This window comes from Aphis gossypii, chromosome 3, assembly GCF_020184175.1.
Source record: "Aphis gossypii isolate Hap1 chromosome 3, ASM2018417v2, whole genome shotgun sequence".
In the NCBI taxonomy this organism is placed as follows: Eukaryota; Metazoa; Arthropoda; class Insecta; order Hemiptera; family Aphididae; genus Aphis; species Aphis gossypii.
The window spans coordinates 6,878,201-6,893,198 of record NC_065532.1 but is presented as its reverse complement, the minus strand read 5'-3'; the positions used below and the strand labels follow the sequence as shown (position 1 = coordinate 6,893,198).

Sequence of the window (14,998 nt, the reverse complement as noted above, 5' to 3'; positions counted from 1 at the left end):
ATATAATCTGATTCGATTAGTATAAAATAAATTACCATAAGTATACCCGCCATAATCATCTCGTTGGTGTTTTTTTTTTAATCCTTTTCTACCACTCATCGTCTATATACTATAATAATACGCGAACTCGCTGCTGTATAGATTAAGATATATTATGGTTCCTACGAAAGTATTGAATACCCTTTTAATTGATTGATCATCATACAAAAATAAACCTACGAGATTGCAGAGTGAGACATCTTAACTGTTCATATGAACATGTATTAGCCATTAGACGCTATGTAATATGTATATTATATAATATTTTATATCTGTAACTGATTTTTTTCATAATAATTATTTTTACACGTATCACTATGGCTTTATATGTATAAAACAAGCAAACGCTTATTAATTTAATAATAAATTTTAAAACTATATTTTACATAAATCATAAAACAGCCATATATGCGGCTGCTGTGATATATTGTCTATGTGGCCGTTTAATTATGTTTGGGAAGATGAAGATCCAGATCCGACACCTAACACGGTAGTTCGTGAACCGATGTTCGAGTTTTGGGTTCACGTGTACAAAAAGGAGCGAAAATATGTAAATTTGAGCGATCGGGGGACGGAAATACAAACTAAGAGTTGGATGGAAAATTGCATGTCAAAACTTCGTCCCAGGACTCCACCTGGTATGTGCGTAGTAATGGAAAAAAAGCTGATAAAAAAGTGTTTGATTACAATCTATAAGAAAAAAAGAATTTATGTAAGTAGAAATACGATACACCACATTTAATATAAAGTTAATTATTTAATATTTTCTCAAAAATGATTAATATTGTAGTGTTGTTGATTTATATGAAACTGATAACAGTTGAGTAGTTTTCAAAATTTTAATTTATTTATTTATTTAATAACTCAAATATATTATTTAATTATTTTTCGATTTTAACTGCAATTATTAGATATATAATCGATCTAAAGCCTGCAAATATTGTAAAATATTAACATACATTTTATATAACCCAAAAATGTATTAGATATTAAAACTAATAATAATTTTAACTGTTACTACTATTACTATACGTTGTGTATTATATTCGATATCTCATTATAGTTATTATATAAAATAGAAGGTAACTATACTACTCACAGACAGATAGTTAAGTGACGAACACAATTATTATTTTATGTTGTTACATTGATTACCTTCAAAACACTTGGCTCTGCCAATTAATTAACCAGATTAGTCACATTTTCTTTATGACCATCACTCTGAAATTTAATACAAATATGCATAGCATATTAATATTTTATAACAATATTGTATGGAAGCGGTATACCCAGTCTTTCATAACTGCCTTAAAACAGCTTATCATAATATATTATAATGTCGTACATATATGATTATAATATATAGGTAACTGGTAGCGGTGTGTTTAAACACTCTATACACTATATATATTAATTATACAAAAAAGCTTCCAATATAATATAGAACCCTACTATATATTACGTATAGAAGGCTGTTGTCAAGTAATCATGTTCACCCAGTTTATTTAGATTTTTTTTTTTAAGTAAATATGTAGTTAAATAATATGTATGCTTAAACAATACATTTTTTATGCTATTTAAGGAGTAAAAAAGATAAAAACTTATTTATTTTAAATTAACTATAATATTTTAAAGGTGTGCAAAATTCGACTAAGTGTTACATTATTTTCCTTTTTTTGTTTTTTGCTGTCAACTATCATAGAAAAAATATATATATATGAGTTTTAATTTTATACAAACAAATCGCTGTTTCCGGAAAACAAAGTTTTAAAAATTGATATTTTTGAGATTCATAAAAAAAGTTTTCCAGGTTTTCGATATATATGATGTTACTATATAACATATATTTTACTCTTATCTTAAAAATCAAAATTAATATCGGGTTTTTGAAATCAAAAATCAAAAATCTATATCTAGGTAGCTAGTGTATTGAGTTATAAAAATATCGAAATGGCTATAATAAGAATATATATTATATATATAATATATATTATTACTATGAATACATATAAATATAAATACAAATAATCGATAATATTTAAAAAATTCTTTACAATAGTAATTACTTTCTAATAATGATATGATGATAATATTAAAATGTATTTCTTAAGAACGAGTTTACCATCGAAATTTCGCCATTTTTTTTTCTTAATATTTTACGCGTGCCACAATTACTAGCGATTTGCCTGCAGTTGCAAATCGCACTCATTATGTACACGGACGTTCTAAATCATATGAAATTTTTGTCCAATGATATTATTTATTAATCACCTAACCGAGTAATAATTCATTTACTTATTATTTTTGGTCGCTGTCGGTGGCCGCGTAATTATACATAGGTATAAACAAAATGCGAGGGGGCCGGCCGATGCCACGCACCGCTTTCTTCCAACTTAATAATATTATATATGCGTATAATTATAATATTGTAATGTTAAATTTTCGGCTGACTTTATCGTTTAATAATATTTTATAACATTTATTATGTTTCATATTTGATAATGGTTAACATTTTATATTTGATTTAAAAACGAACGTTTTTTATAAAATTGCTATTGATTAAATCAAATATAATAATAATTTATTATTCATAATCGAAATGGATACGAATCTAATAAATAATTTTGCAATAACATTATAGTTTATTAGGTATATCTACTCATACATAATTATAATAAGTTTATTTGAATATAATATTTATATATATATATATATATTTATAACTTGGGTTCATAATTTACATTTATATAGATACGCTTCCACACGCTACAGTTTATAACACTCCTACGCAGAGTCGCATTTAAATCAAAATCGTTTAAATAATCATTTGAAAACTAGTAATTAGCTGTTATGCTGTTTTAATCATTTTAATTTTTGAAACATGCTTATTATAGATCCCAGTTAAATTTCAAGATGAAAACGTATCAGTGATCAGTCAACAGCCGACTGCTTCAGAAAAATAAGCACTGATTGATTCGATTTATCTGCAGGTATTTACGTTATTAAAAAAAATTATTGTATTGAAGTCAATAAAATGCGAAGATTTATTTAAAATATATAATATATATTATATGAAATAATATACTTCTTTTTTACTTTTATTTAAAATATTTTTATGTTTTTAACAATTATTATATTTATATGTAGGGGTATAATGTGTTATATTATATACCTACACGATAGTAATAAATAATAATTTATTATGATGATTCTTTTGATTTATATTTTCACGTCGAGTACTTATACAAAAAATCGCGAGTAAATAAATAATAGTAGCCGGAACACGTCGGGTGAAATATATATGAGTGTATTTATACGCGAATGCATTTAATAAAAAAAATAAATAAGAAGCTCAAAACAGGAATAGTACCTATATAAATTCAATTACAAATTTATGTGATATTATTAAGTTTAGGTTTCTCTTGTTTATTTTAAGTATTATTGGCAAATTACCAATACTACGCGAGACAGGCATTTTTTGAATTTTGATGTACACGTGCAAATGTGCAATCATTTAAATTGTATATTATGAAAAAAAAAATCACATTGATCACATATACGTCGAATATTAGTAAGTTTGAGGTACACGACCTCGAATAATAATGATAATATATTATATTGAATCGGATGCAATTAATTGTCAGCATCGTTGTGTCGACGATACATGAAATCAAATCAATAACATCATATATTATAAAATATTTTATTCGATCGATAATATTCAAATTACACGGTCTTTTTTTGAATTATTTTTTCCGATATTTGTTTCTTTCGTTATTACATCCATTAGTTAAATGGTTTTTTTTACCGAAATACCAGTTTGCTACTTCATTATTTAGATGCATATATGTATAATATATGTATAATATATACTATATAGTAATATATAAAATAATACTTTATAGATGTATCCCCTCGATGCTTACAAATTATGATAACTCTATATATACATAGGTATTGCAAAAACATAGGTATATGTATAAAACTGTATTGGTTTAAGTTTGTGCTTATTAAAACTTACAAATTCGTTATTACTCGATCATAAATTTTACTTTGAAATCGTCTTACTAAAATTTCTCACGGTTAATATTAATAATATATTTTTTTCTTCTGAGAATTTGATTAAATTAAAATGTATTTATTTTATATATTATATTCGATCATTAAACAGTATGAAATAATGAATGAGAAATTAAATCAAAATTGTTCGTTCAATGTATAAATTACTATACATATATACTGCCCTGCTAAGCAAAAGTGCCGTAAAACTCAATTTCTTATTTTTGAGAAAAATGAATGTTTGTTTTTTTAATTTTATTATAACTTTATTATTTGTTATCCCAATTAATTTAGTATAATACATATTCACCTTTATAGTTTTTTTGACGAGGAATGCAATGAAATAATAAAATAAAACTTTTATCCATATGTTACATGAATAAAAGTTATTTTGATGTTATTACTTAGAGCCATAAGCCGTAAATATACCACTATTTACTAAATAAAAACGCCGTAAGTCAATTTTACGGCATTATTGCTTAATAATTATAATTGTCTATAGATATAATTACTTGAACTAATGGCCGTAAATAATTTTATATTTATAATGATAGATATTATATCTTAATTTATTTTTCACGGTATAAGTAATACACATCGGGGTACAGTAGTAAAGTGTGTAGTACCGATAAAATATCCGATTTCCATCAATAATTATTTTTTTCGTATTATATAAATTGGATAAAACACTATCATACAGCGATCGCGTCTGCTGCAAAATTCGTTTACACCACTATATAAACGCATATAACGCAAATATATATTTTGTAATAATTTTTAAAACTATTAAGTTCTATAATACCTAAAGGCATATTTGATATTTGAGAAAATACTAGAATAAGTGTCACAATCCTGTTTGATAAAATTATATAGCCTGATTATGATCTACAGTCTTAATAATATAATCCTTTCGTTTTCTATATTTTCGTGGAATAGTGGAATTCATCACGCGTTTGTTGAAATAATGATGTTACATTAAAAACAACTTAAGAATTGTCAATAATAAACGCAACAAAATATTTTATTTTCACTTATTTTCACTTGACTTTTGCCTTATATAGTCATCGCTTCCAAAATGTAAACGATTTATATTATATAATTATGTACTGGTGCTGCGTATATTATATAGATTACATATTAATATTAATTATGCATACTAATTAAAAAAAAAAAAAAGAGACGAAAAAATAGACTGAGCAGTTAATTTTTAGCTATCCACGCCAACAGTAAACCAGTTCAGTAATCTACGATAAACTATATTACATTTAAATCATACAGTTATTGTAGACACGTCTTATAACTAGTTTTTAACTACATAGTCGAATATTTTTCACTCATTTGTACCCATTTAATTTCGACGACCAGAGGAGGATTTAAGGTGTGTGCGTATGTCTGTGATGGCATTTTAATTATTAAATCTTTGTTTTAGCAATATTTTCTATGTGCAAAATTATATAAGTATAGTAAATATATAATAAAAAGTGACGAGATATGTATAACTTACATAATCCATAGTTTAGTAAGTGTAATATTATTTTTAGTTGTACCTAAGACTATAACTGTATACTTCAAGCCTATATACGATACCATTATTGATGTAAATCGGAAAGATATTCAAAAATCTAAAAAAAACTCCTCTGTTGTTCTGTTAGTATAATAAATGATAATATAAACACTTAAATATAGAGCTGATTGTACATGGTGGGTGGTGGTTACTTCTTTATTTTATAAAATTATTGACAATATCGATTAAATTGTTTCTTTTTTTTGTGTACGGGGTACATTTAAAATTTCATTTTAATGGGTTTTAAGAAAAACATCTCGAAAGTGACCATCCGTTCTCATCAATGCACTGAGATAAGTGGAATTTTAAATTTCTGTCCACATTTTCCAGCATATCTGTGCCTACTTTGGCAATAACAGCACAAATATTATTTTTCAGAAGACCAAGGGTCTTTGGACGATCCGCGTACATCAAAGATTTAACTGATAACTGTCAGCATTCACCAATTGCAGACATTCACTGTAACATAATATATATTATTATGTAATTTAATGATTTCCTATAAATTATAATATTTTCAATAGGCCACTGTTTTACGATTCATTATATAAGTTCATAATAATAGGTATTGTGTGAAAAAACCTGCAACCGTAATGAAGAGACCCGTTTTATCTACTTTCAAAGTCCCGGTGTTTCTGTAGGTATGTGATATTATAATACATACTATATTATAGTAGACACTAAACATAGACGCGACGAAGTAATAATAATTACACGGTGGGCGTAAAAATAATTTGTTAAAATGTCTCTTAACTCACGCTGCCAAAGTGTGCATAAATAATGTACGGTTACGTGTTATGCATATATACACCTACCAGATCTACACGACCACCGTATACACAATGACATAATATATATAATATTATAACTTTCGTAGAGTTTTTCACACTGGATTTACGTCGTAGAGAGCGCGATGTCCACTCTGGCAGAAGCGGACAACGTCGGCGGTCGTGCCAATCAGCAACACGATCGTACCTATACATAATATTATTATGTACACATCATCTCATACGCCTTACAGTAATAATGTAAACTTATATACAGTGTTATTATTATTATTATGTACACACACGTCTGCAACTGAATATTATACTTCAGGTCGCGAACTCGTTGCCAGTTTTGGCGGTTGTCCCAAAAATCAAAACTGCGAAACGAATTATAATTGGTCGAGTATACTGCAAATGCATAATATATTATTATGATACGCTCGCGTACCTACCGTTATATACAAATGTGCAGTGTACTGCAGTTATATACTGTATTTATAATATATATATAGTGGTCCGCTATAAATCATCATAACATTATAATACGACAGAGATCTGTATCAGATGCAGCTACCAAACGATCCACCAGTTGTATGCATTATATACTGCACTTGTACAAATTATAGAAGCCACGTGTGCCAAAACGCATAGTACGTGTGCGAAAAATCGTTTGGGACGAGGCGGCGGCACGCGCGTTACATCTAATAGGTTTGGGTGCAGTGCGTGTATAATGCACGCCGCACCGACTGCAGCGGGAAGACGACGGCGGCGGCGGTAGGTGTTAGGTGTTATAATTGGATTAAGTGCCTCGTATAGTGTTGTACTGTGTACGTTATAATAATAATAATATATTATGATCAAAATACGAGTGCGTTTAATGTATTTAGGCACTATACATAGGTACTTACCTATACCTTTGAAATACTGCACCCCGGGTCGTCGTCGCATCGAAACGATTATAATGATATGGGCGGCCGATCCTATTTAGAAAACCGTGTGCATACATAATAAAATATGTGCATATCATATATAATATAATATATAGTTGGTATACCGCTCGATGTATATCCGGCGCTCGTACCCATGCTGTATGTACATATAATATTATTATTATATTCGTAAATCGCGGCGGCAGCGGTCGGTCGTGCGAAATAAAAACAAATTTCACGTGATGTCGACGGCGGCGTAGGTATATTATATTTTATATATTATGATATTATATATGTGCACGGTGCTCGCAACCAGTCGGTCTGGTCGGACCAGTCGTCACAACTCATCGGCGAAAAAATATACGGCGGCAGCGGCATCGTCGGCGGTGGCAGATAAGTATAAAGGTGCCTATAATATACCAGCAATGCATAAAGCTCGTATTATTAATCAATCGTATATACACTACATATTGTATATATATATAATTACTAGATACATACCTACGTATATCAGAGAAATATTCGTACTTAAAATAGTCAAACGCACCATAGATCCCACACGAAAACGTATCTATATTAATATTATGTTTTTTTTTTTTATAATTCAGGAATAATTGCTAGGTAATTAGCCTGTATTTACAATATTACAATATCTTAAATTGCTAAATAACTAATTAATGAAAAAAAAATTTTTAATTTAGATTTTATAGCTATATCCAATGACTTTGAAGAAGAGATGAATCTAATGTGCACATGAGTTGTGTTCACAGGGTACTGCTTCCATTGTGGTTGGATGATATACGATGGACTTTGACTGTAAAATTTCAGTAGTGTAAAACAATATGTTGTTTAATCGTTAATTATTCATTGCATTGGATACATAATATGGGCATTTCTTCGTGCTTAATTAGATGAATAAGTATGAGGTTGGTGTGTCCGATTCTCGCTGTGGTAGTTATTATGTCTTCTCGGCAGGATATAGATTAGTGGGAGTATGCAACTTATGGTTTTTTTTAATTTCTTTTAATCTGTTTGAGAATAATATTGAGTTCCAATATTTTTTACACGTTTCGGTTAGGTATATAAGTATATTTATTTTTTGTATTTGTGTGTATTAAAGCCTCTTTGATGGCTTGAGATTCTGCAGTGAATATGCTAGCTTTAGGGGGAAGTTTATATAGTTTGAATGATGTGCGGTTTTGGATATGTTGGAGTATATTTGGGTGTAATCATGAAATTTTGCTGTGTTTAAAATTTCACTGAAGTTTGATTTTATTATTGAATATATTGTGCTGTTCTTTTTAAGTCTGAGAAGTGTATACTATATTATTATAATGATGGCTTAGCGTGACAACGAAACCGTATAGAAATGTGTAGTACCTACTACTATATTTAGAACATTACGGATATGACTTTTATTATGAGTTGTAGGTGTTAAATCTCGCGAGTCTAACGTCGGAATACTGTGTTGCGATCGGCACGGATAGTATCTGCTGTGCTATCCACCTGTAGCACAATACGTATAATATCATATGCATATTCATATACAATTAAGGCCTCTCATGCTGTGTCCGGCAGTCGATGATCAGCCGATACGACTTGTAACCGAGCCGTTTGGACACACAGATATTTCCGGTCGCGTAGTAGGTACATATATATAGGTTATATTAGTAGGTATACTCAAAAGAGCACCTAATATTATTTCACTTGTGCATCGGCTGCTATTGTACACAACGTGATGGCAAAGTATCCGCAACGTGAAATTAACTCGTCACAGTCGGTCACTTCTCGCCGATTCGCCGACCATCGACGGCGGTGGTTGTGTACGGTTCATCCGACACAAAGTTCATATAAGCAACACTATATACGCCGTCGCCGCGGAATTACAGGTGAAGTATAATAGTAGAAACGATTTACGTTTATATACGTAGTATAGAAGGTATACGGCGGTTGCGAGGTCTTGCGATATATTATATTATATATATAATAATAATAAAATATTATGTCCTAATGACCTTTCGGGCGCGCGGCTATTAATTATTGTTCGAATACCTCTATACACTGAATGCTGTGTACATAATAATATTATGTATAGTATTCAATATATATATACACACACACACACATACACAAAAGCTGTATACGTATATTATATTGTATAATAATATTATGTCGTCCACGGTAACGGTTATTACAGTCGACCGCTCTTATGAACGCGCGCGGACCACCCACGCAATGAGATCGAGTACCGATATAAGTATAACGCGCGTGCGCGCATAAAATACGAGGGGCGTATATTGATATTATATATTATGCGTAAATACGTATATATTAATGGGGAGCAATGGGTACCCGCGATGACGACGTTAACCGCGAGTATTTCGAATAATAAACGCCGCAATATATTATTTCAACTACCGTTTATGCCGTTCGGCCAGCGACTGCAGTTTTATATATAATATCGAATACCTATATCTCAGGCACGCGGATCCTATAAACCGTATAGGTACCAATAGGTATATATTCAAATGCGTATGATATGCCTTATTAGAATATTATAATAAAATATATGTATATGAGAGACGCGCACATGTACCTATATACTTATAATATACTTCCACGACCGGAACCGAATAAACGCGATTTAGTTCGCATTATAACGTTATTATATGTTATTATTGTACGTACTTCGTTTCGATCGTAGTCGTACGATAAAAATATATTATATATATGGATGCGTGTACATCCACATAATATTTATATATAATATAATATCGTTTAATTCGTATATCCCGCGATCGTCGCCGAAGTGGTCTTCAGATTGAAGATAATAACATATAATATACCTTCCCAATACACTCTTTGTCGAACGTATAATAATATAATTACCTATGTATACGTAAGTGATTTGCGAACTTCGCGGTCCGTCGCAGCATCAGCGCGATTCTTATCTATATGCATGCGAATTTTATGATAATAATACGTATGCAGCTTCGAGTTATATTCTGCGGGACGTCATAAATATAATGTGCTCGTGAGTGCATAACTAAGATCGGGTAATAGAGGCAATGACGTCTTTAATTGTTTCGCGATTTAATAAAAAAATATACACATGATACTATATATTTATAGGTATGTATTATATATTTACATGTATACCAGACATCCGATGGGCACTGGTGCATAATAATGATAATAATAAAAATAATATAGTTACAACAGTTGTCTGTATATAATATATTATTATTTACCTATATATTGCTGCAGGTACAAACGGTATAATATGTATATATTCGGAAACGGACGAAACACATAATTTTTATTTTGACGATGCTATCGCTTTGTAGGTACTTACTCAATAAATGTTTTATTCCTTATAACATACCTATTCATATTCATATTCATATTATCATATCAGAGCACAGGTACGTATATAATACCAGTACAAAATATGATAATAATATTATATTACGCCATTAAATTATAACAATTTACATACGGGACATTCGTATCATCGTATGGTGTATACCTACTCGCATTTGGTTATGCATTATAAATATTTGTAATTTGTATACAATATATCATAATATCATGTGTGTTGAAAATGCTCAATGCGTACCTATATCAATAATATGATATTAATGCATTATAATATATTGTTGTATCGTGCCCAAATGAATCGCGTGACTTATATTTGATATCATAAAAACGGCGCACTGTGTAGACACATCTGTTAAAATTGAAAACATTTTCTTTTACTTATCAGAGCTCGAAATAAAAAGGAAAAAACGTATTTGTTACATGAAAATTTTGAATTCAGTAACATAGATAACTTATAGAACGACAAGTATTTAAGATATTTTGTTAATTAAATACGATAAAATAACAATATTATTCTAACATGGTATTAAGTTGTACTCTATTTTAATTGTGGATATTTATCATATTTATTTCAGAGATGGGTGGAGTCTGACATTAATATTGAGTACAAACAAATATTAGATTTCTCTGAAACTATCTATTCCACATATTTTCTAATATTGGTTTCGAGTATAAGCTGGTAGAACACTATTACGTTGTCCCCAATATGTATTTATATGTATTATATTACATGGATAGATTAGATTGATCGTTTATAATCGCATTTTAATATCCCAATCGCGAACTTGTGTTATTCGGCCGAACACTAAAATATGTCATTGGCATTAACTACGCAGTATATATATGATATATGATGACTAGTTTATCCATCTAGATGCTGTTCAGAAGATTATGTAGAACTAGAAAAAAAAGAAATCAATTTCTATATTTTACACTTTAGTTGGCAGCTCTAAAAATATAGTTTGTATAATATATTAATCGCATATATAGGTATATATACTGATAATATACGATAGTACGATATCATTTAAAACTTCGATCGTTATTAATATTAATACGATCAATCATTGAGTGTCGATACGTTATGTGTCGATCAATATAATATGATATTACTAATAAATAATTTTACATAATATAAATTCTACGAAACAATTCATGTGCAAGAATTATTCTCACGACTGCAGCATCACCAAATTTCAAACAAAACTATACACAACCTTTTTTAATTTATGTTCTTCAAACTTATTTACGGCTCCAACATTTTTCTCTGAACGATTCTTTAGAAAATGCATATTTATTTTCTCTTTGTTGTGAAAATTATATAATAACTATCATTATTTAATATATATTTATGTATTTAATAATGTGCTATGACAAAGGTTACCTATGTGAGTATATAAATTTTATAGACTTTTTGAAAGTTCTTAAAGATAAATCATTATAGGTACTGTGTATAGATCGAGAACTTTATCAAAAGCTACATACCTTTATAATTATTTATTTGTAATAGAATATGATGCGTATAATTTATTATCACTGCACCAGGCATACTTATAAACATTTGTGGTATGTCATTAAAAAAATATCAAAATCTAAAATCACAAGCTTTTTTACAATCGTTTTAATTGAAATATTCGTTTTATTATGCAAGTTATGTTGATTTATATTATATATTTAACATATTATTTAAAAAATTGTTTCCAATTTTATATTCTAAATAAATTGTGTGTTAATTGAATAATATATAGGTATGTATATACCTCCTTATCAGATAAAACAGTTTAAATAAGATAAACCACATTATAAATTATATATATTTTTTAAGGAATCTGATAGAAGTGTACAATAATTATTAATTCCATAATACTGTTTAAATATTATAATTGAAATATAATTTTTATGCGTACAGTTTTATGTTAATATTTTCAAAAACAAAAACCTTTTATTAAAATTGTTTGATACTTAATATTTCAAAAAAAAAAAAATACCAATAAGTTTCCCTCCTAAGTATTGTTCTGTATAAATTACATAAAAAAACTTTTACTCTAAAACTACTTTTTGATGCCGTTTTGGCCTTTTGTTTGTTATTCGTGGACAAGCTTTTGCGATTGAAAATGACCACTGTAACGTCCTCTTAAAAAATAAATAGGCATTTATATAGTATTATGTTGACTGTTAATCTTATTACGTACATCATGATATTATTTATATAAATAATTGCATATATATATTTATATATATTTCCCAATTGTAATACTTTTTATTAATTTTAATATAATATAGGTATAATGTATAATGTAGGTATATAGATTTCGTGATCTATATAATTTAATATTTTTGAATTATACTTTCGAGTAACAAATCTATAATAGGTATATATTAATATCTCCTAGGATTAAATAACGGAAAAACATAATAGAAGCCTATAATAATAAATGGAATCATTAAAAAAAAAAAACCGTTTAAATCGCGTTACAGCAAGTCATTGTGCGGGTCTATTATTATCTCGTCATCACAAATTTATCATAAGGATAAACTGCAGATTACTATACCTACTACATTCAACCATTACGAATTGAAGAAAACAGCAAATTGTATAATAATAAAAAAAAATCCTAATGAAAATACATCAAATAAGTCTTCTGTGTAAACTAAATTATACATTAAAAGGTTGTGGTCAACAAATTCTTTTGATAATCACATTGCTATAATAATATTCATCCAGAGTTATTTATTTAATAACAATAATACTACCGTAGCGCCGTCAAACTAACACGGATAATAGTATAACGATAACTGATTTCATATACCTAGATACAGTTGTTAATGCATGACTTCCTTTCTCGCGGTATTTATATTTAATATATTTTATGTATATTATAATATACTTCCGACAGTCGTTGTCATTGAATATTACAAAACTGATAAAAACCGGACGATTATAGTTTACTATTTGGTATACACGAATTTTTTTGCAAATTATTTTTTTTTTTATTATTTAAAACATTTCCGGTCAATTAATATTTCTCAGTCTTCATATTCTTTACGTATTATATTACAATACCCGTAACGTATTATAGTTTATACAGAAAAATATATAACATTATAATATAGGTATAGATAGTTTGTTATAGACCCAATATATATAGGTAGTGGTTGCGTTTCATATTTTAGCGCAGTATTATAGGTATTAATGCAATAAATATCAAAAGTTCAATTTCCAAGCATTCTCAATTTCGAAGATTTAATGTGTATTGCAAAGCAATAATCATAAATATTTTCATAGTATAATTTTTAATTGATTTGTTTATTAAAACCATCGATAAAATGCATTCTCTGATTGGTCACCAATTGAGCTTATTTCGTAGTATGTATTTTATTCGAGAATAGATTAGGTATACATTTGACTTATCAAATGCATTATGCATGTATTTATTTATACTTCAATACATCAATTTGAACTTTATGAAATCACATTTTGACTGCAAAATGTATGCATACATTTTATTTCAATTACTCCATATTCTATATTTTGTCCATAATATTTTTTTATCGGTTAGAAAACTATGTTGCATATAATATTGCGCGAGTGTATGAAAATAAACACACATAAGTTTAGTTGAAAAAATAAGTCATAGCTGTCAGCCGACCATTAGAGATATGTCTGTCGCCCCGCACTGCTGCAGTGATACTAAATAAATACATACTCTTTCGCGACATCTACTAAACACAGTAAAAACATAAAACTTTTTTGATCTATAAACCGTTTTCAAAATTTAGAGCATACGAGTTATATATTATAAACACTATACATTTATATATATATATTATGTATGGGTATATTAGGTATTATTATATATAGTACGTATATGGATTAACGCTCGATTTCCTGATCTATGGGTGTACAATGTGTACATGTTGTAGATTCAATTGCACTAGATACGTACCTATATAGGTAGGTACTAGCAGCTAGATACACTTTTTTATTCCGTGTTTCATGTGTAGGAAGGTATCTGTATAAATATACGAATAATGTATAGAAAGTTCAATATAGCAGAAAAATAGATAAATCACGAAATATAATATAAGTTTACACGAACTATCGTTGTACGTTGCAGTACAACATGTTTTTATATCAGTGCGTTTCATATTGTAGTAGGAGGGATTTGTTCCAATAAACCAATACTATTATACATAGAATATTATAAATAAATATACGGTGACATTGGTCACGATAGGTTTTATGCAGTACCTATATA

At 28.6% G+C, this 14,998-nt stretch overlaps 1 protein-coding gene across 1 annotated transcript; it reads left to right on the top strand.

Moving 5' to 3' along the window:
• The first annotated feature begins 362 nt into the window (after positions 1–362).
• On the top strand, positions 363–3,119 carry LOC126550639 (uncharacterized). Its single transcript, XM_050202553.1, has 2 exons — positions 363–751; positions 2,934–3,119. Exons 1-2 carry the CDS (start codon positions 473–475, stop codon positions 3,000–3,002), a joined length of 348 nt encoding a protein of 115 aa, XP_050058510.1. The 5' UTR covers positions 363–472; the 3' UTR covers positions 3,003–3,119.
• Positions 3,120–14,998: the final 11,879 nt, after the last annotated feature.